The sequence below is a fragment of the Marmota monax genome, unplaced genomic scaffold, assembly GCF_021218885.2.
Source record: "Marmota monax isolate L192 unplaced genomic scaffold, Marmota_monax_Labrador192_F-V1.1 WCK01_AAM20220418_F8-fsc00007, whole genome shotgun sequence".
Lineage (NCBI taxonomy): Eukaryota > Metazoa > Chordata > Mammalia > Rodentia > Sciuridae > Marmota > Marmota monax.
Genome location: NW_026692781.1, coordinates 5,608,966 through 5,630,764, shown reverse-complemented (window position 1 = coordinate 5,630,764; position 21,799 = coordinate 5,608,966). Strand labels below are relative to the sequence as shown.

The window sequence follows — 21,799 nt, the reverse complement described above, 5'->3', positions numbered from 1 at the left end:
AACAATAAAGAAAGAACTACCTTTGTTTTCCCCAGTACCCAGTGATCCAATTTGGACTTTTCCAAGATAGCAGCACAGCTCTCTTTACTAGCAGGAGGCGTTTGATGTGCTCTGAATGCCAAGTAATAATACCTACCGAATAAAAGAGGAAAATGAAGCATTTTTAGTCATTATTTGATTTAGTAGAGTTGCTCTGGACTCACTGGCCAGCCATGTTTTTTTAATAGTAACTATTTCTTGAGCACAAGAATAGCAAAGTCGATAGTGAAAGATGCACTATTTATATTTGCTAACTTGGCTCTTTCACATTTTCTGTGTTGTAGATTTTCCTTTTAATTTTGCTTTGTTAATTCACATTCAATGAATACTTGGTGTGTTTTGCATGCAAAATCAAGATTCTTAATCATTTAAGAAAGCTGACATTTAGATCTCCTAGTGAAATTCAGAATTTTAAATGTTGGCATTCCTATTATAAAAACAATTTAAATCCCATTGTACATATTTTGATTCTGCTTTGAAAAGTCCCCTCTAAAGTGATCTGTGGAGAGCAAATGATCATAGCCTGACACAACCAATTCTGGGCAGAGCTGCATGTCTTAATCGAGGACTAAAGTAGGCATGTTTTCTTGATGTGATCACCAAACCACATTTGTTTTCTTAAATGACATCATTTTAGTGAACTTCTAAACTTTCAGATGAAAGGGTTTCTGGGTAGATTCAAAGAACACCACCAAAGAGGAGGAAAAAGATCTTTTCCTAGCCCATCCTAAGTTCACGGCTGAGGGCCTTATAACAGAAGACAGATTAACAAGAGAAAAGAATTCAAATTTTATTTAAAGTAAGTTTTATGTGACAAAGAAGCTTTCATTCATAAGGATACAAAGACCGCTAGAAACAGTTATTCTGGTGTATTTTTATGCAGGTTTGATGAAGAAGTGGATATTATGATTGGACCAAAGGGTATGAACAAATGGTAGTGACCTGGGGAGGCGGGGTGTGGGTGTGGTGGGGGGAGGTGCGGGGGGCATTTGCCAAGGCCTGTGGATTTCTTCAGATTCTTCTGTATGTTCCAGTGTTCTTAGAGATGAGGGCCTTCCTTTTCTCTGGGCATAGGGAAGATCTCTCTCACATAAGAGTCTATGATTTGTTTCAGGGAAAGTCAGAAAATTCCCCCTAGGTTTTGTGACCTGCCTCAGGACACAAGGTCAGAGTGACCTTCCTGCCTCTGAGGTTTTCTCAGATGACAAGGTACCAAGCTTTGGGGTGGCATGTCCTGAATGCCATCACTACCAAAAGACTTTTTCTCCTCTCTCCTCCCTCTTCCTCTTTCATCTCCTCCTCCTCCTCCTCTTCTTTTTGTTTTGGGGGTGGGGGTGGTGATTAAGGGGCATGGTGGTGCTGACGATTGAACCCAGGCCTTTGCAAATGCTAAGCACATATTCTACTACGGAGCTACATCCCTAGCCCCTCCTTTCTTCTTCAGTCTCCCTGTTTTTAAAAATAAATAACTTGCTGTATATACTATCCCTTTAGAAAATCTTACCTTAGTTTTTCTTCAGAAAACTTTCAAGGATCTTTTTTCTGCTCTTTGCTGCCATCTATTATTAAATTCAACCTCCTGAAAGCTTAAACTTTATTCCTTTGTCAAAGGATTTTTTTTCCTTCTTCATCTGACAAGGTTAATCTGCTAATTTGAAATCACTTTTAAATATATAACTTTTTATTTTCGTAAAAAATCATCAACATAGGAAACATGTCCCTTCTTCTTGTCAAAAGGACTCATATCTTTTGGTTTATGGAAAAATCAATATACCTGACCAGTACTTGAGTCAATTTTATTTTCGTGCTACAAACTGTTTTATAAGTTAGGCTACAGGGCTGGATTTGCTGGATACTTCTGCATTCAGAAATCCTGGGACCGTTTCCACGGCTCTGAGTCTGGGTTCCCACCCTTTGAGAGGGAGGATAGTGTCCTTAGACCCAGGATAGTGGCTGGGGCAGTTGATGGTGGTGGATCCTTTGGTCCAGGATCTTCTAACAGCTGATGTCCTCCAGAGCTCAGTGGGAGGAGCCCAGCCTGGGCCTATGTGGGCAGCTCACGACATTGGCACAGATTCCTCAGCCTGACTCTCTCCAGGACTGTAGTTTCATCATGGTTTCTCTGGCTTGTCTTTGGTCATAGCAAAAAGACTGTCCTGGTGTTCATGAGGCTGATGGGATGGATGGAAGGTTTGTATGAGGTCGTGGTAAAGCTGATGTACAGAGCGCTTAAGCTGTAACAGGCGGTGGTAAAACCAGGATTTCCTGCACTTTCCTCCCTGGCCACTTGTCACATGGGCTCCCTCAGCTTCTTCTAGCAGCCCAGTTTTGGGCACTGTGAGTACTCAGCACTATTGGTGATGAGGTATTTAAAGAGAATCTAATGAGCTGGGCATGGTGGCACATGCCTGTAATCCCAGTGACTCGGGAGGCTGACAGGAGGATTACCAGTTCAAAGCCAGCCTCAGTAATGGCAGGGCCCTAAGCAACTCAGTGAGACCCTGTCTCTAAATAAAATACAAAATAGGGCTGGGGATGTGGCTCAGTGGTCGAGTGCCCCTGAGTTCAATGCTCGGTACAAGATAAAAAATAAAATAAAGAGAAACTAACGAATAACTAGCACTGTGAAACATGCAAGAGGAATGCAAGTTACATTCCTATTTTCCAACCAAGGATTTATACTTAGTTTTCAGGCATCTATGAATGTTACTTAGCAACTGCTAATTTTTAAACAGGGATAATATGTCCTGAAGTAACATAAATATTAGGATTTAACTTTGATTTTTCAGTTTTTGAAGCCAAATCTATTAATTTATTATGCTGATAATATTTACATCTGACTTAGTTTAGAAAGAAATGAGTAATGACAATACAATGAGGTGAAGTTTCAAAAACCAATGTAGATACAATTGATTTACGTACAGTAATCAAGTTATAGAAGCATATCTTCCATGGAGTGAGTTCAGATTCCAGCATGGTGAAGCAGCACTTTGAGCTCCTGAGGGCTTCAATGTCAAGGCTACACAAAAGGAACCAATCTATGAGGCCTGCCAGGAAGAGGGTCTTTTGGGGGAGATCCATCCCACCTTTTTTCTGAAGCAGTTGATCAAGTGAACAAACAGGAGGTAGGCAGTAGCGAAAATACTAAGTGTACATGTCTATTTTGAGGGTCTTGACACATGACAGCATTGATAAAAACCAGTTCTTCCCTAAGATGCCTCTTGTAGGTAGAATTGATCTCACAGGCTGGAGTCTGAGCACTGAGTTAAGAGTCAGACAACTTCTATGGGCAAGTCACTCACTTGTGTTCCTGAACCAAATTAGTGGTTCTTAATTCTTTTTTTTTAAGGTGGTAGATGAGGGGTTCAAGACTATGAATATCTGGGACAAGATACAGATATCTATCTTAGAAAATGCTCTTAACATAACACATTGTATATAATGTCAAGAGCTTCCCATCCATTTTGATGGCCCTCTAAGGACCTAAGAGTTCTTCCTGCTCCAGAACCCTATGGAAGGTGATAAATTTCATAACATCTCATTTTATTAAAACATATAAGCCATCAAAAGAGTAATTATTCAGCTGAAAAAATATTGCTATTCAAAATGTTGTTTAGTTTTCGAAAATGTTTTGTTATATGAAACGCAAGCTGTTCGAGGATATGTTTTAAAATATAATAGGCAAAGCAACATGTAAAATATGAGTAATGTATCCTCCTGTGTTAAAATTATGGAAACAAACTGGAAGGATTGGTAAGGTTCAAGGATATGTTAGTTTTCTATTACTACATAACAAATTACCTCAAACTTAATGCTTCAAAAAAAACATATGTTGTTTTAAAAATTGATCTCACAATTTCTGAGAGTCAACAACTCAGCAGTAGCTTATCCGGTAATTTTGGCTCAGGGTCTCTGATGAGATTTTAGTCAAGATGTTGCATAGGGCTGCAGTCATCTAAAGGCTTGATTGGCACTTGAGCATTCATTTCCAGGATGACTCACTTCTGTGCTTGTTGTTGGGAGAACTCAGTTCCTCACTGGCTGTTGGTAGGAGGCCTCAGTTCCTGGCCACATGGGCCTCTCCAGAAGGCTGCCTGAGTACCTTCACCACATAGAATATGGCTTTCCTCAGATCAGGGGATCCATGGGAGAGACAGGGAGCCCAAAGAGGAATTTGGAATGCCTTTTATAACCTAGGCTTAGAAATAACATACCCCTGGTTCTTCCATATGCTTCTATTCACCACAAGTGAGTCACTAAGTCCAACTCATACTCAATGAGAATTTAAATTCTACCATTTAAAGGGAAGAGAATCAAATAATTTGTGGATATATTTTTAAACTACCACAAAGGATCTCTAGAATGTCAAGTCTTCTTTCTATTGATGATAAAAATCACCTTCAGTTAAATGAAGTAACTTATCCAAAGTGACAGAAAATAAATGACAAAGGCTAAATTATTATTGAAGTTGCCTGACTTCTAAGTTATTAAGTTTTTAAAAGAACTGACATGAATCTGGATACTGAAGTTTGATTCTTGATGCAAAGGAAAGATACAAACAAATAAACAAAAAGGTAAAATTAAATGCTGCTTCTCACCAGAAAAGACTGATAAATTTGTCCACATGAAAAAAAAATTGAAAATTTGGAAAGAATAGGTATTTTTTAAAGTTTCATTGTTTATCTATTACACTTTATTATGCAGTCCATAAAAAGGCCCCAACAAAATGCAATTGTATGGAATGTAGACATCTCTTACCAAATCAATGGTGGTAAATTTCTTGGCCAAACTTCAAAGCCTATTTAATCAATTTGACTATTTCCTTTGAGGAGAAAGAAACTTTTATTTCTCATTTTCCCTACTTGTGTTAGTTAGTACAAATGGAGAAAGTCCTTGGTCAACAGAGAAAAGAAACAGAGACTGTGTTAAATGCACTGAAGTTGTCCTCTGAGTCCTGGTCCGTCTCGGGCAAGAGGAAGACTTCTTGGTCTTCATCATGGTTCCACTCATAAGAATGTGAGGAACATAAAAACCTGTAATGTCCAAACACTGACCTTCCAGAATGGAGACAGAACAAAGAATATCAGGTTCCCAAGAACTTCTAAGCTTTCCCCTAGAGGGAACAGAACTTTAAAGATTGGGTGGAAGTTGAAAAGACTGAGGGGCCATGGAGAAGGAGCTATTCAAGATGGACTCTATATCTACTGAAAGGAAACTTAAATTACAAAGGAAGAGAAATGTTTGGTAATTTTGGAATCTTTGGGTTTTTCTTATCAGTTATCAACAAGGTTATTTTTTTCTTATAAGAGCTGGACCTGATCTCTTCTAGATGCAATGTGGGCAGAATTGAACCTAAACTTAACTGATCAGACTTCAGACTCTACCACCATGCATTTGTTGCTAAAATCAAAGCACCTAGAATTTGCAGGACAGAATACTAGGAGAGAACTAGAGAGAGAGAGAAAACCCTGGAGATCTGTGGAGGATCTCCTCAAGTATTCAGCAGACTATTGATTGGCACAGGAGGGAACTACCAAATCTGAGGAAAGAACCATTAGTAAGGATTACAGGGAATTGTGCCTAATGCTCACACAGGGCTGGCAATAGTGCCTATTCTACCAGCCAGTTTAGTTAACCTCATAATTCACAGGACAATGCAGAAAGTACTCAGGAGGGTTTTGCTTTAATAATGAGAAAATATTAGTGATAAACATAGCTCTGCTTTCACCTAACAAATCTAAAAAGCAAGAAAAAAATGAATAATATTATTTCCACGTAATTTAATTGCATCCCAGAATAAAGCACAAAGATATTTGTAAGGATACAAAAAAGATAAAATTGGCAATATTTGGCATCAAATCAAGATTCCTGACCTGCAAGAAAACATGACCCATTGTGAGAAGAAAAATCAACCAATTGAAATGGATCCAGAAGAGACACAGGTATTAAAATTTATAGATAAGGACATTAATATAGCTATTTTAACTATATTCCAAATATTTAAAAAGTTAAGTACACAGAAGGTATAAAAAATCTAAAAAGAACTTTCAGAAATAAAAATTACATGGTGTCTGAGATGAAAAATATACATAACAGAATCAGCAACAGATGAGGGATTTCAGAAACAAGGATTTGTGAACTTGAAGACATGACAACAGAAAAAATTACAAAAAATAAAATAGAAAAATAATTTAAAAAATAAAAACAGCATTGGTGAACAGTAGGGCAATTTCAAGTGGCCTTAATACATGTAACTGGAGTCCTTAGAGGGGAGGAAGAATAAAGGGAATAGAAAAAAAATATTCAAAGAATTAGTAACTAAAACGTTTCCAAATTTTATGAAAACTGTAAACAACAGATTCAAAAAGTTCCAACCACAAAAAGTTAAAGATAACCACACCAAAGGGAATTAATCCAAATTTCTTAAAACCTGTGATAAAAAGCTGGTATGCAATGTAATCCCAGCGACTCAGGAGGCTGAGACAGGAGGATCATAAGTTCAAAGCCAGCCTCAGCAACTTAGTGAGGCCCTAAGCAACTTAGTGAGACCCTGTCTCAAAATAAAATATAAAATGGGACTAGGGATGTGGCTTGGTGGTTAAGTACCCCTGGTACCAAACAAACAAACAACAAACAACAACAAGAAACATTGATAAAGAGAAAACCTTGAAGACAACTAAGGGGGTTATGGGAATAAGTTACATTCAGAGAAGCAAAGATAAATATGATAGCAGATTTCTCAATAGAAACAAAGTAAGTGGGAAGACAATAGAATAAAATCTTTAATCTACTAAAAGAAGTAAATTCTACACCCAGTGAAAATACCTTTCAAAGACAAAGGCAAAATAAAGACTTCCAGATACACAAAAACTGGATTTTTCACCAGAAGACTCATACCAAAAGAAATGTTCAAGGAAGTCTTTCACACAGAAGGAAAATAACACAAGGTGGTAATAGGTAATTCTAAGAAGGAATGAAGGATGCTTTCTGGGAACTGGTTAGTAAATATTTAATTTTTTTTTCTTTTTTGCAGTTCTAGTGATTGAATCTGGGGGTACTCTACCTCTGAGCTACATCCCCAGACCTTTTTATATTTTTATTTTATTTTGAGACAGTGTCTTTCCAAGTTGCCCAAGCTGGCCTGGAACTTGCCATCCTCCTGCCTCAGCTTCCCAAGTAGCTCAGATTATAAATGTGCCACTGCATCAGCCAAAATGTTTTTTGTTGTTGTTGTTACTTAAATATCTTCAAGATACACTTGACTGAACAAAAATAACAGCAGTTGATTATGGGGTTTATAATTCGTAGATAAATGAAATGTACCACAATAGCAGAAAGATCAGGAGAAAATGAATTGAAATGAACTATTTTAAGATTCTTAACTATAGCTTAAGGTAGGCTAGGAGAAGTAAAAGATGTATACTATAAATCATAATGCAACTCCTAAAGTAACAAAACAAAGCACTATTCCTATGTCAATGAAGGTCAATAAAGGTAAAATGAAATAGAAAATCCTCAAAAAATCTTAAAGGAGGAAAAGATCACATGAAACCAATAAAAAACCAATAGTAAATTAATAGATTAAACTTAGCCATATGAATAACAATGTTAAATGTAAATGGTTAAAACACCTCCAATTTAAAGACAGAAAAACTCAGATTACATGAAAGAGTAAAACATCGATATGATGCTGCCAAAAAAAAGGAACAAAGATACAAATAATTTAAAAGTAAAAGATATATACTATGCCAACACTAGTCAGATGAAAACCGGACTGCCTGTGTCAACACAAGGCAAACGTAGATTTCACTATCAATTAACAGAAGTTTCTTTACACACACACACACACACACACACACACACACACACACACCCCTTATCTGTTCTCTGGAAAACACTGATTAATACAGCTCTGGTCCCTTTTGCAGTCGTTTAGACACCAAATGGAGACAGAGACAACCTTGGTGATGAAGCTCTTAAAATACCACTGAGAGTTAACAGGCAAATCCTGTGAAAACCAGGGGATGGCATAAGGTTGTTTTGGGTAACTTCCTCCCGCCCCTAACATTTCTTCTCCCTTGGTTCCCCACAGATGTTTTACCTACTTGGGGTCTAGGAACCTTAATCCCTCCACATGCTTGTAAATATGTCTTCCTTGTCCAGTTTCAAAACTATATCTGAGCATTCTCACGAGGCTTTCTGCCCAAGAAACGAGCTGGCCCCTCCAAGAAACACTTAAATCTGGAAGGGAACTTAGAATCATTGATTTTAAAAAAATTATATGTATACACACACACACACACACACACCCCTACATACATATATACATATATACACACATATATATGTTTATTTATTTCTTTGAACAGAGGAGAAAGAGAGAAAACTGGCTCAAGTCTAGAATTTTGTAAATGGAAGATAAGAGGTTCACCCAGTCTTCCAGCTCCAAGGCCAGGCTCCTCACCCCTGGGCTCTTGCTGTCCACCCAGCACGGCACGTGTAGTATTCCTGTGTCCCTAACAGGGGACTTTGATGCGGCACCCCTTCTCGCCTCATTGGAACTTGCAATTGTCTATAGGGATCTGGAATCTTAGGCTTTGGGCTTAGGAGTGTTGATTTCCTATATGTGAGCACCAGCTGTCACGATCTTCTTGACCATGTATGATGGACCCAACCAACATTCTGCTCCGACTGGGGCATCTGTAGGCATGTTTTTCAGTGGAAAGCCACATGCTCCGTCTTTAGCACACACTCTGGGTGATCACATTCTAGTGCTGTTCATCCTCTTTGAGCTGTTTTGCAACTCTTTCTAAACACAAGTTAAGTGGTAGAAAAATAAATTCTGTCCAGCCTGGTGATGATTTTAATTGACTTCTTCCCCACTGTGGAAAACCAGTTTTGTCTTCATTTACTATGCATCTCAACATTCCTTTGTTTCATATAAGCTGTAGCTGTGCTGTTTTGATTTTTCCTTTGAACTGATTATAACATCTGCCTGGTTCTCTCATATCACATGAATAAATTATTTTAATGTATACCACATAAATCTTTATTCTGTTTCCCAGTCATGATTTTTATCTTCTGCGCTTTTTTTTCTTTTTGGTACTAGGGGAGAACCTTACTGGGGTTTTGGTACTAGGGGAGAACCCTACTGAGCCTACATCCTCAGCCATTTTTATTTTGAGTCAGGGTTTCTCTAAGTTGCCCAGGCTGGCCTCAAACTTGGTAGTCTTCAGACTCCCAAGTTGCTGGGATCACAGGTATGTGCCACCATGTCTGGCTTCTGCACATTATCTTTTAACAAAAGAAAGAAAGAAGTACAAATATCCAGGCCAGAGGAGCATGCACATACCCTGGAGGCAGAAGTCTTCATACCAGGGTAGACCTGATCCTATTGAGCAGTTCTAAAGGGCCTGCTGGGCTCAGAAATAGGGCCCCTTTTCTACTTACAACTTTTGAAAGAGAAAATACTATTAATGGAATATATTCATGTTGAACTTAGAAAGTCAAACCATTTTCCAGTGAGATAACTTCACCACTAGAGTCTGAGATTGCTCTCTGTTCATGAGAGTCTAAGGAATTATCAGACTTACTGACTGCCAGAAAGGCAAGATGTAAAATGGTAGAGTAGTCCCTTGGTATCCACTGGACCCTCATTGATATCAAACTCCAGAGATACTTAAGTTCCTTATTTAAAATGGTGTAGTATTTGCATATAACTTACATACATCTTCCCATATACTTTAAATTAACTCTACATTACTTATAATACCTAGTGCAAAATAAATATCATATAAATAATTATTGTATAAATATTGTATTGTAGGGAATCATGACAACTAAAAAGTCTGTGCATGTTCAGTATCATTGCAGTTTTGTTTTTTAAATTTTCATCCAAGTTTGGTTAAATCCTTGGATGCAGAGTCCATGGATTCAGAGGCTGACTACTGAATTATGGTTTTAATTTGCATTTCCTTAATTACTGGTGAGGCTGGGCTTTTTGTTCTCAATGGCATTCTCTGACAATGAACAATACACACACACAAAAATTAATTTCTCTACTTTTTCCTAATGATTATTTTTACTTCTGAAGGGAAAGAAAGAAGAATTACTCATTTTAAATAAAAAAATTAACATGGGTGAGCACTGACTTTTTAGAACCCCTCTCACTTTTAAATTGCATCTCTCACCTTGATCCATCCTTCTGCATCTGCATTTTACATAGTTTGGGAAAGATTTGTATCTTTTAAAAATGCTTTTGAAATTCTAACCCACAATGAAGGAGCTCGGCTTGGATTTCATACCTCCAATTTGAGTGCATATAAAACATCTGTACCTCTAAATGAAGATTCGCACAGGCCTAGTTAAGAATTTTTTTCCAAGGATTGTTATATAGACTGAAACATTTTTATTTTCATATTTCTAAAATCTTTAAACAAACATCTTCTTTCAGGATAGATTATACATTCTGGGTAGTTTTAGAGCTTGAGTATAACCATGTTGTCCCCACTGACTACTTTCTATATTAAACTGGCTTTTCACCTCCATTCATTTGGTCTTTAAATAAAAGTTTATACTCTGGCTTAGTCGTTGTTTTTATCCCATAGGTTTGTGTGTTGGAGGCTTTAACCCTAAGTTGGTGTTTTGGGAGGTGTGGAAACTTTAAGTGGGGTAAATTGGCAAGAGTGCCTTGGATCTTCCTAGGATCACTACCCTTGGAAGGGAGTACTGGTCTCCTGAAGTGAGTTCTTAGAAGAGTGAGTTGTTATGAAAGTCCAAAACTGACCCCTGAGTCTCTCTCTGGCTTCCTATTTCAGGAGATGAGCTCTTTCTCACATATAAGCTCCTGCCATTGTCCAACTGCCAGGAAATGACCCATCCAAAGACAACACTCACCAGAGTTGAGCCAGTGCCATGCCCTGCCCTTGAACTTCCAAAGCTGTGAACTAAGTGAACTTTTTTCTTCATTCGTGCCTCAAGTATTTTGCTATAGTAATGAAAAAGCTGACTAATGCAATGTAGGACCTACTAATGTACCAAGCACGAGCAGAAGTGCTACATGACGTGAATGAGTAATGTAGACAATTTCCCTGTCCTCATGAAGCTTATATACTAGTGGGGGAGACAAACACTAAACAAAAATATGAAGGACATCATTTTAGGTAGGAGTAAGTGCTGTGAAGAATAACAAATTGAGGTGGAAAAACTCAATGAGTATATTTTGTGGTATTCTGACAGGCAGCCGTAAGCAACCAGGACAGTAAGGGAATACAAGTCATGCCATCTGTGGAGCTGCTGAAGGAGCTCTTCAACAGTTATGTGCACACCACCTGCATCAGATTCACCTGGAGGCTTCACGGAAGATGAGGATTCCTAAGCCAAACAGGATTCTTTTGACATAGAATCAGAGTCTCTGGGGTTGACCTCAAGAATCTATAATTTAATAAGCTCATATGGAGATTCAACTCTAGTTTGAGAACTTCTGACTTAGGGGAACATGATAATTGACTGCCATCAAGTGGAGAAGGGAGATGATCTGTTCAGTAAAGCCCAGAGGAAAGAACTGGGATGGAAGTTTAGGAGCTTCTGCAGGATGATTTTGTTCAGGTGTAGGGAGGACATGTGGTGATCAGACATCTATAAACATGGAATGGGCTGTCTTGGAGGCCAAGGAGTAAATTCAATGGGAAGTTCATAAGATTAAGAACATTACCAAAGGATTTCTAGGTATTTTAGTAAGGCAATTGGACCTGATGACCTTTTGAGATTCCTTCTAACAAAGACATGTGTTGACTTCTTCCTGGGCTCAAAGAATTGCTTCTGTGATTTTAAAACTGATGTTTATCATTGATGCAATATTATTATGGTAACAAATCTTGAGTTACTGCTTTATATTTGAACAATAAATTGAAAGATTCCTAGTTTCCCTAGATAGTCTGTTAGGGGCTCTTAGAAGCTCACCTACGGTCTCTCTTTCACAGGATAGTCTCAACATCCACCTAGAATCCTGGTTCTCAGCCTAGTCTCCCAGTCAGCAGCAGCACCACCAACTGGAAATTTGGGAAAAATGCAAATTTTCTCCTCTCTCTCTCTCTCACACACTTTCCCCAACCCCTACTTAATCAGAACCTGTGGGGGTTGGGCCCAGGAATCATTTTAATAAACTCCTCAGGAGACTCTCTGAGAAAGCTGGAGAACCACTGAGAGAAACAGAACCCTGGCAGTCAGGTTCCAGGAAAGAAAATGGCTCCCTGGTCTCTGTCATCTTTTCTCTTTGTTAGACTCAAATGACATGGGGTGTCTGGAGCACATCATTTTCCCTTGGAAAAGGTTGTTTGCTCAGAATCTACCCTGAAGAAATCCTCACATGTGTATAATACTTAGGATTTGTCATTGAGCATCGCTGACAAACAATTGGAAACAATTTCAGCGTCCACCAGTAGAGAAATGGCTAAAAACATATCATGGATTTCAATGAAAGAGTTGAGAAGAACATGTGAGAGTGATGGAACAACATGGATTTGTATCTAATACACATTGTTAAATAGAAAAACAAGTTGCCAAATGGTACAAGAAGTGTGATTCAAGTTGAGCTAAAAATACAGAGCTTTATTTTCTCTTTCTCTCTCTCTCTAGTTCCATGTGCGTGTGTATTCTGAAAGTAAAACTCCTGAAAGAGTTAACAGTGGCAACTTTAATGAGGGGCAGTGATTGGGCAGAGGCTGGGAAATAAATTTAAGAATGTGGGGAAAAAATCATAGTCTTTATATAATACTTAAAATTTTTAGAGGAAATGTGTTCATACATTATTTTTATATTTAAAAATTAATTTCAAACACTAGATAAAAATCATTATGGTTTAATTATAATGGGCCCAAATCCTGGCCAAAAGAAGCACAGATTTAAAAAATTCAACCAATATCACTTGCATCTAAGTAGGAATATCCCCTGTCATGTGGCAAAGAGCTTTAACTGTTTTCCTGTTTTAAATATTCATTGAGGGATTTGCACTCTCTATCAATGACCACCCAGACTGTTCAGAAACCCCAAATACTGGACAATTATCTGAATAATTCAATAAATATAAATAATTTTCTCTTGTTTAGAAAATGGAAGTAGCAGAGCTATTTTGGTCTGGATAATTTGATAATTACACCCAATTGCCCATTTCCCTTCATGTATTTAAGATTCCAGATTTAGTTTATTAAGTTCTTATATTTACCATAAGCCCTTTTATTTTAATTTTTTCCCTTCATGTTTGGCCTTGAGTAAAGAGACAACAGCTGGCCACCATCTGCTGCCAGGGAGGAAAAAAGCCATTATATTCATTGTACCCTTAGGAAGACTCCTAAATTTGGGCCTTAGGACAAGAAGTCACACGGATCTGTGCTATTAGATTGCACAGTCCTGAGATTATAAACTCCTTCTGATACAGTACAACTCACTACAGCATTTTGTATACAATAGGCATTTAATAAATATTTCTGTTGCTATTGCATTATAAGTTTAATAACATAAAGGGAAGAAAACCACAATTAAACTGGGAATTGGAAATTGAGGCTGGGTTTATTCACTAATCAATTTGTAATAAAAAGCTAAACTTCAAACTACTGACTCTATCTTACAATTAGAAAATTATCAATGGACATGTTTTCTGACTGAGTTCCTTAGACTGCTTTTGCCGTGAATATTCAGATAAATTCAATTGTTGTTATTGTTTAGATACAAGGTGTCCCCCAGAAGCTCATATATAAGACAATGTAAGGAAGTTTAGAGGTGAAATGATTGGGTTTTGATACCCTTAACCTAACCAGTGCATTAATCCATTTGAATGGATTCACTGGGTGGTTAGAGGAGGTAGGGTGTAGCTAAAGGAGGTGGACCACTGGAGATATACATTTTGTCCCTGGTGAGCTGAGTTTGCTTGCTGCTTCTTCGTTGCCATGTCCTGAGCAGCTTTCCTCTACTGCACCCTTCTGCCATGATGTTCTGCCTTACCTTGGGCCCAAAGCAATGGAGTCAGCCATATATGGACTGAGACGTCTGAAACCATGAGCCCCAAATAAACTTTTCCTCTTTTAAAATTATTCTTGTTGGGTCTTTTGGTCACAGTGGTGAAAAAACTGACTTCAACAACTGTCCTATTTACTTTGAAGATGGGCTTTGAAATTCAATAACTCATTTCACTTTTTGACTCCACCACATACTGTCTGTGACTTTGAGCCACCGTCTTCAATTGTAAAATCAGAATAATATTAATCTATTTGGAGGGTTAATACCAATGTTGCAATGATATATGTAAAACCCTAGCATGAAGCCTGTCATAAACAGATACTCAATATAATATTCATCTCTCCCTTCTTCTCTTCCTTTCTTTGACAAATATCCATTTTTCTCTTCCAAATGTGTAAGGAAAAGTAGCTAGTAATCTTTCCTTTGAGTCAACCTGAAAGCATGGTGCTCAGCTGTAAGGCAGAGGTCAATGTAGAGGTCAGTGCAGGTCAGCTGATGGTCTGGGCAGCTGTTTCCCAGAGCCTGGTGTTGGGAAGAATTCCAAAGTCACATTCAAGTTCTGAAGGAAAAAGGCCTTGATTGAGGAGCCTGGTGTACAGCTGGGTCTAGACAGCAAAGTGCTGCCATAGGCCAGGTATTTATCTTCCCTGGCCTGGAAGGTTTTCTTTTATTCTTTCTCCTCTCCCCGCTTTTCTTCCTTTTGTTCATTATTATCTTCATTAATTTTTCTGCTTCATTATTATCACTACCTACCATATATTAGCCTCACTGAAATTTATAATAAGGAATCCCCAGGAAAGGAAAGAGAGTTTGAACTCAGCTTTTGCTTTTGATTTTTTTGATATGGGGTGAGTACTGGGTGTTGAACCCAGGGATGTTGTATTTTTGAGACAGGGTCTTGCTAAGTTGCCCAGGCTGGCCTCAAATTTGTGATTCTCCTGCCTTAGTCTCAGGAGTCACTAGGATTACAGGTGTGGGTCATCATGCCTGTTCAGTCATGGATTTTTATAGGGTAGCCTGGAAATTTGATTTGAATGTCCTGAGTGAGTCTTCTCAACTGAATAAATATTGTTCAATACCTTCACAACATCTTTTCTTTTTTTCCCACCTTTTAATAATTCTTCTTACACTGACTCCATAGCTTGGCAGTGACTCGCTGTGTTTCTTTGGATAAGTAGATTGTTCTCTGTGACTGAGTTAGTTTCTGAAGCTGCTCATAATGCAGAACATAAGGGAAATCAGGAAAGATAGCCTGAATGTATTTTGACCGCCACCACTCAGTATCTTTGAAGAACCATGTGATTGATATCACTTCTTGCATCCACTTTTCAAATCACCACTACAAATTCTTGGCTAAATTTGCAGAGCTATCAACGACAAAGATGATTTTTCTGATAATTGAATATGTGAAAGGCAGCTGTCAGCAACAAGAGCAAAATGATTTGTTTTGGGTTTTGAATCTTCTATACCCTGAGGTAAGCTGAGAAGCTTTCAGCAGTAGCAAGGACACTTTGAACTCATCCTGCCCCCAAAGAATGGCTGGAGGTGGTCACAGAAATTCTCTTCAGACTTTAGCAACCTGGAGAGGCAGATAAATCACCACCTCCTAGAGATGGGACCTCAGGAAAGCTACTTCACTTCTTTTACCTCAGCCTATCCGTCAGTGAGGTTATACCAGACTATCCCTCAGAGTCTTTTGATGATTCTAGAAGGCACTTATAAATTTTTTTTTGCTTGCTTATTGCAAGATTAGAATAATGGTGACATAGCTGTTAAAAGAAGTCATCTGAAGTCCTACCTCCTTGATACTCGAATATATAAACTACCCAAAAGGTATCAAAACACACACACACACACACACACACACACAATTGGAGAGGTTAGCAACCAAAGGAAGGTAGGCAGGAAGAGCAGCCTGCAAGAACAGCAGTTAGAGGTCTCATCCCAGAGCCGGCCACCATGCGACTGCTGCCCCAGAAGGTCCCTGTGGACTATTCACTTAAGCATGGACATAATTTCCTCACAGTGTTCCAGCTATCCCTTTTCCCCTGAAGTACTGTCTCTTAACATGTCCCTCACTTCCATCGAAGTCAATTTCCAGGGAACTGAGGGTTTTGTTCACCTTGCCACAGAAAGCCTAGCTTATCTGAATGGCACACTGAGGTCTGTTTATGTGAGACTCTCACCCATGTAGTTTCAGGGGAAATAAGTCCCAGGTTATCCCAAAGGATTGGTTTCCTAATTCCTTATTCCCTGTTGAGTTCCCATCTCTAGCTAGTACTTGAACTCATGCTTACCTCTAAATTCCTTTTTATGAAAGAATAAACCAATGAACCCATTTGCCAGTGGTTATCAATTTGGATGATTTTGCCCCCAAGGAGACATTTGAAATGATCTAGAGTTTTTTTTTTGTTTGTTTGTTTTTTCATAGTTGGGGATCAAACCCAGGGCATCACACATGCTAGGCAAGCACTGAGCTTTATCCCCAATCCCCTAGAGACATTTTTGATTGTCACAACACTGGTAGTGGGGAGCAGTGGGTATTGTTGTCTAGCAGGTAGAAGCTAGGCAAGAAGCTGCTAAATATCTTATAAGATGTAGGACAGTGTCCCAGAAATGAAGAATTATCTGGTCCAAAATATCCAAGTATCAGGTTGCAAGGTTGAGAAACTCTGGTTGAAGCCACTAAAAATCTTTCTTTCTCTGCTATTCACAGTTAAATGCATTTCTGACTAATAGAGTCCTTCATTTAGAAAACAAGGAACACACACTATGGGCCAGACACCATGCATCTGAGATGTTAGAAATACAACAACAAATAACGCCTACTATTTCTTCCAAAGTTCATAGTCTAGTGGGGCAGACAGACATGTTAGGATAAAAATAAGAGAACATTCCAATTGCAGGCATATCAACGTTGGTTCAGTGTGGATGCAGAGGATGGAGCAGCCTCCAGCTTGGTCTCCAGGCAGCCTTCACAGGAAGGTGCTGGGCTAGAGATGGGGAGGAAGGGAGACTTCCATATGCAGAAGGCTTCCCAGGGAGAAGACAAAGTACAGCCATCGAGCGTGGCCTGGAGGGCCCAAGGTCAGGCAGGCACTAGTCTGGGGTGGGTGAGGGAAAGCAGTAGGGGAAAAAATGAGAATAGTAGATTGGGGTCAGTTATGGAAAGCCCTGCCCACTGATCTTATCATCTAGGTGATGAGGAATAGGCACAGCTCTGTGTTGATGATAGAACCACAAGTTTTATAAACATCATTCTGATGTCAGTGTAAAGAGTCACGTGGCAGGGCAAAGGTGAGTGAGTTAGGAATGCCAAGTACACCTGAAGGCCAGGCAAAAATTCCACTGAGAGACATAATAGGGTTCCAAAGGTATGGCAGGGAATAGACAAAAGAGAAAATGTTTAGGATGTTCTTTGTCCGGTTCCTCTATAGTCTTTCCTATATGATTTTCTATTGGCTGAGTGATATTAAAGGCAAGAATGTGCTTCTCTGTCCTTGTGTGCTCAGCACCTCAGTACAGGGCTTGCCTTATTGACAGAGCCTCATTATACACTTTGTCTTATTAACAGGGAGGATGTGTCAATGATCAAGAACCGAAAAGGCCTGAGGTTGGTGGCTTGATCTGGTAGTGAGATACCTACATCTGCATCTTGGATTCATCCCTAGGGACATCTTTGGGATAAGTCTGAGGGTTAAAGCCTACAATCAAAAGTCCAAATATGAAGGCCTTAAAAATAATAGTCAGCTCAAGCCAGGCACAGTGGCACATGCCTGTAATCCCAGCAGCTTGGGAGGCTAAGGCAGGAGGATTGCAAGTTCAAAGCCAGCCTCAGCAACAGTGAGATCCTGTCTCTAAATAAAATACAAGATAGGGCCGGGGATGTGGCTCAGTGATCAAATGCCCCTGAGTTCAATCCCTGATACCAAAATAAATAAATAAATAAATAATAAAAACAATAGCTTGAAAAAATGTCTGGATGTCCAAAGTGATTCCAGACCCTCTACTGGCAAGAGTATCTGGATCTCAAAGGATTATTCTAGAATCCAAGAAAGCCAATTGGTCAACTGTGGGGATCTTGTGTTAATTTTTTCAAATAGCCACAATAAATTCGGAGCTGACTCTAATAGACAATATGGTCAAACTAAGTTTTTCTGTGAGACAAATAAAATAATTGTATGCATAGGTCTGAAGAAAGCTCCAAGTAAAATAAAAAATATTTTGAATGACAGCAGGACCACTGGAAGAAAAGTATGGTTTCTGAAGCTGCTGAGATAATTACTCCACCAAAAGAATATGAGAAACTCCTATTCATTCCATGGAGCCACACAATTAGACTCTAGTTTCTCTAAAGATTTACAGGTTCTCTCTTGTATTACATGTGGCCTTATGTTGCCAGGGAATACAAATAAAATAGTAATAATAATAATAATAATAATAATAATAATAATAGGACTGGAGCCAGGTGTGGTGGTAAATGCCTATAATAACCCTCCTTAACTTCCTTTTAGTCATAAAGGGAAGACAAAGAAAAAGAACAATAGAAATATTAAACCACTGAAAAGAAAAAAATCAAGGTCTTATTCACTTATCAATTAGTCTCAGGATTACAGATATAAAAATCTCACATAAAGGAGAAGTGATCTTTCTCAGAAATTTCCTACATTGTGATATGTAAAACTATGATGTCCTGGGTCAGGGAAGTAAAAATAAACCTTAAAAAATTGCAAGTGAGTTGCAAGAAAGAGGGAATATATTGAATAACTTATTTTGTATTTATTTTTCTTACTGCTTAATTTTATTCATTCATATTTTAGATAGCTAATACACTCAGAATATGACTAGGTAAAAATGGTGGATTGAGTACATACATTTATTCTTCTTACTCCTGAAATCCCAATAAAATGACAGTAAGGGATATTTTAAAGGTATAAGTCCTTTGTGAGTAGAAAGAGAAAAGAAGTTAAGAAAGGGTGAGAAGCAGCCACGGTGGCACTTGCTTGTAATCCCAGCAACTTGGGAGGCTGAGGCAGGAGGATGGCAAGCTCACGGCCAGGCTGGACCACTCAGTGAGACCCTGTCTTAAAATAAAAACTAAAAAGGTCTGGAGTTGTAGCTCTATGGTAAAACACCTCTGGGTTCAAGCCCCAATACCTCAAGACAAAGGTGGGGGAGGGCGAAGATAATCACAAGATTTTGGTAACAAGAAAGCAGATGGGGAAATGGTAACAGATTTAGCAAGAAAATTAATCCTAAACTGCAGCAAGGACAGCTGTAGGGCAACCTGGTTTTTATCAAGATTAGCCTCAGCAACTTAGAGAGGTCCTGAGCAACTTAGTGAGAACCTGTCTCAAAATAAAAATTAAAAAACAGGTGGGAGGACTGGAGATGTGTCTCAGTGATCAAGCATCCCTGGATTCAATCTCTAGTACTTTAAAAAAAAAAAAAAAAAGGACTGGGCCTAGCTCAGAGGTAAAGTGCCCCTGAGTTCAATCCCTAGTACCAAAAATAAATAAATAAGTACAAGTAATGAAGAAGCAGCCTTATCACCAGATTTTCCTCCCCAGTTGTAGAGGAAGATTTTCTAGAACAGAAGGTTTCTGCTTATAGTCACTCAGAGGTGAGTGATACTAAACCCAAACAGTGGGTAGATGAATGCTTCTACATACTGAGCATTGAAACTTTCAGCTTTCTTTTTCCACTGGACTCTAGAATTCTGAAAGCTGATCTAGGTAGAAGACTAGTTTACCAGAATTTTCTGAAAGTAAACTCAGTCCATAAATTGAATCAACATGAGAGAACTTTGTATTCATTTGAGAAGCTGGCCATCAGATGCTATATTTGAGCTTCTACACCCAGGGAAGATGCCATAGGAGTGCTACACAGTTATAACTCTGCCCAAAGGAAGAATATGATTCAACTTGGACCCCATGTAGGACTCAATGTAGTGAAAGGGAATGGGGAGAAAGCTGTTGGTGAATTCCAAACCCAGAGACAGCAGGTCGACAACTTAATGCAGATATTGTATAAGAAGAAGGAAAAACTACAGACCCACAGAAACAAAAAGAAGGCTTTGTGGAGCACGTTATAAATTATGGTAGTATGAAACAGGAAAAAGATGTCTCCTTGAGTACAGCAAACATTAAAGACTATGCTTAGAGCACAAACAGAGGCTGGGAAAGAGACCCTGACAAAGGAAAGTGACATCCAACACAGTCCCATGTGGAATATGAACATCATGGGTCAGGAACATCATGGACTGCATTGAGAGGATCAGAGAAATATGTCCACTATAAAAAGATGAATTCAAACTGGGCCAGCATATATACACAATGGGATATTACTCAGCAATAAACGAGAATAAAATCATGGCATTTGCGGGTAAATGGATGGTGTTGGAGAAAATAATGCTAAGTGAAGTTAGCCAATCCCAAAAAAATAAATGCTGAATTTTTTTGTTTTCTCTGATATAAGGTGACTGACCCATAATGGAGTAGGGAGGGGGAGCATGGGAGGAATAGATGAATTCTAGATAGTGCAGAGGGGAGGGAGGGTAGGAAGGGGGCAGGGGGTTAGCAATGATGGTGGCATGTGATGAACATCATTATCCAAAGTATATGTATGAAGACACGAATTGGTGAGAACATACTTTGTGTACAGACAGAGATATGAAAAGTTGTGCTCTATATGTGTAATAAGAAATGTAATGCATTCCACTGTCATGTATTTAAAAAATAAGATCAATTAAATATTTTAAAAATGAGATATAAATCAGCTATTTGGCTTTCCATATGTCCAAAGATGAAGATGAAGCTGATTAACAAATTTTAGCCAATTTGAAGTCTGCTGCCAAGATTTGGTGATTTTCTTACATTTTGTCTTACTTTTTTTTCTAAATTGATTTATGATGTTTGTTTCTCTTTAGCTATTTCTTAGTTGGTAATGTTTTTGAAGTTTAAGTTGTTCTTTTGACCAATATTTCTTACTAAGATTTTTACTTTTTATATTGAGATCGAATAATTTGCACTTTTACATATATATATATACTTATTTATTTAGTGTACTAGGAAATTGAACCCAGGGGTGCTTTACCACTGAGCTACTTTCCCAGCCTTTTTTATTTTTTATTTTGAGAAAGGGTCTCATTATGAGGCTGAGGCTGACTTTGAAGTTGCAATCCTCCTACCTCAGCCTCCTGAGCAGGATTATAGGTATGTAGCACCATGCCCAGCTGATTCATTTTTATATTTTATGTATTTCTTTTTTTAAAATTCTAATTTGTTATATGTGACAGCGGATGCATTACAATTTATAGTATACATATGGAGCACAGTTTTCCATATCTCTGGTTGTACACAAAGTAGAGTCACACCATTTGTATCTTCATACATGTACTTAGGGTAGTGAGGTCCATCTCATTCCACTATCTTTCCTATCCCTATACCCCCTATTTTGTGTTTTGTGTATTTATTACATACTAATTTGTATTTTTGTTAGTTGAGTCATCAAGGCTAATATAGGTAGGCTAATGTGTCTCACAGTGATTTTTGCTAAATTTTCTTTGCATCTTTTTAATAAATGTTTCTATGTTTTTTAAAAAAAGGCTCCTATAGGTAGGTAGATACCTGGATAGGGAGGACCTTTCTATAGTTACAGTTGGTTCTAGGGCATAGAATGGTCGAAATAAAAGGCAGCTGCCTGATGTTTTAGCCTATCTACACCCACTCCTTGGAGCCCTTGGGCC

At 38.4% G+C, this 21,799-nt stretch overlaps 1 protein-coding gene across 2 annotated transcripts in view; it reads right to left on the bottom strand.

The window, feature by feature from the left end:
• The window catches only part of Myo3b (myosin IIIB), a 430,473-nt gene that overhangs the window by 158,311 nt on the left and 250,363 nt on the right, over positions 1 to 21,799 (bottom strand). For both annotated transcript variants that reach the window (XM_046447494.2, XM_046447495.2), the window contains exon 26: positions 21 to 132. In XM_046447494.2, coding sequence (XP_046303450.1) covers positions 21 to 132 — 112 coding nt within the window. The remainder of the gene's footprint in view (positions 1 to 20; positions 133 to 21,799) is intronic.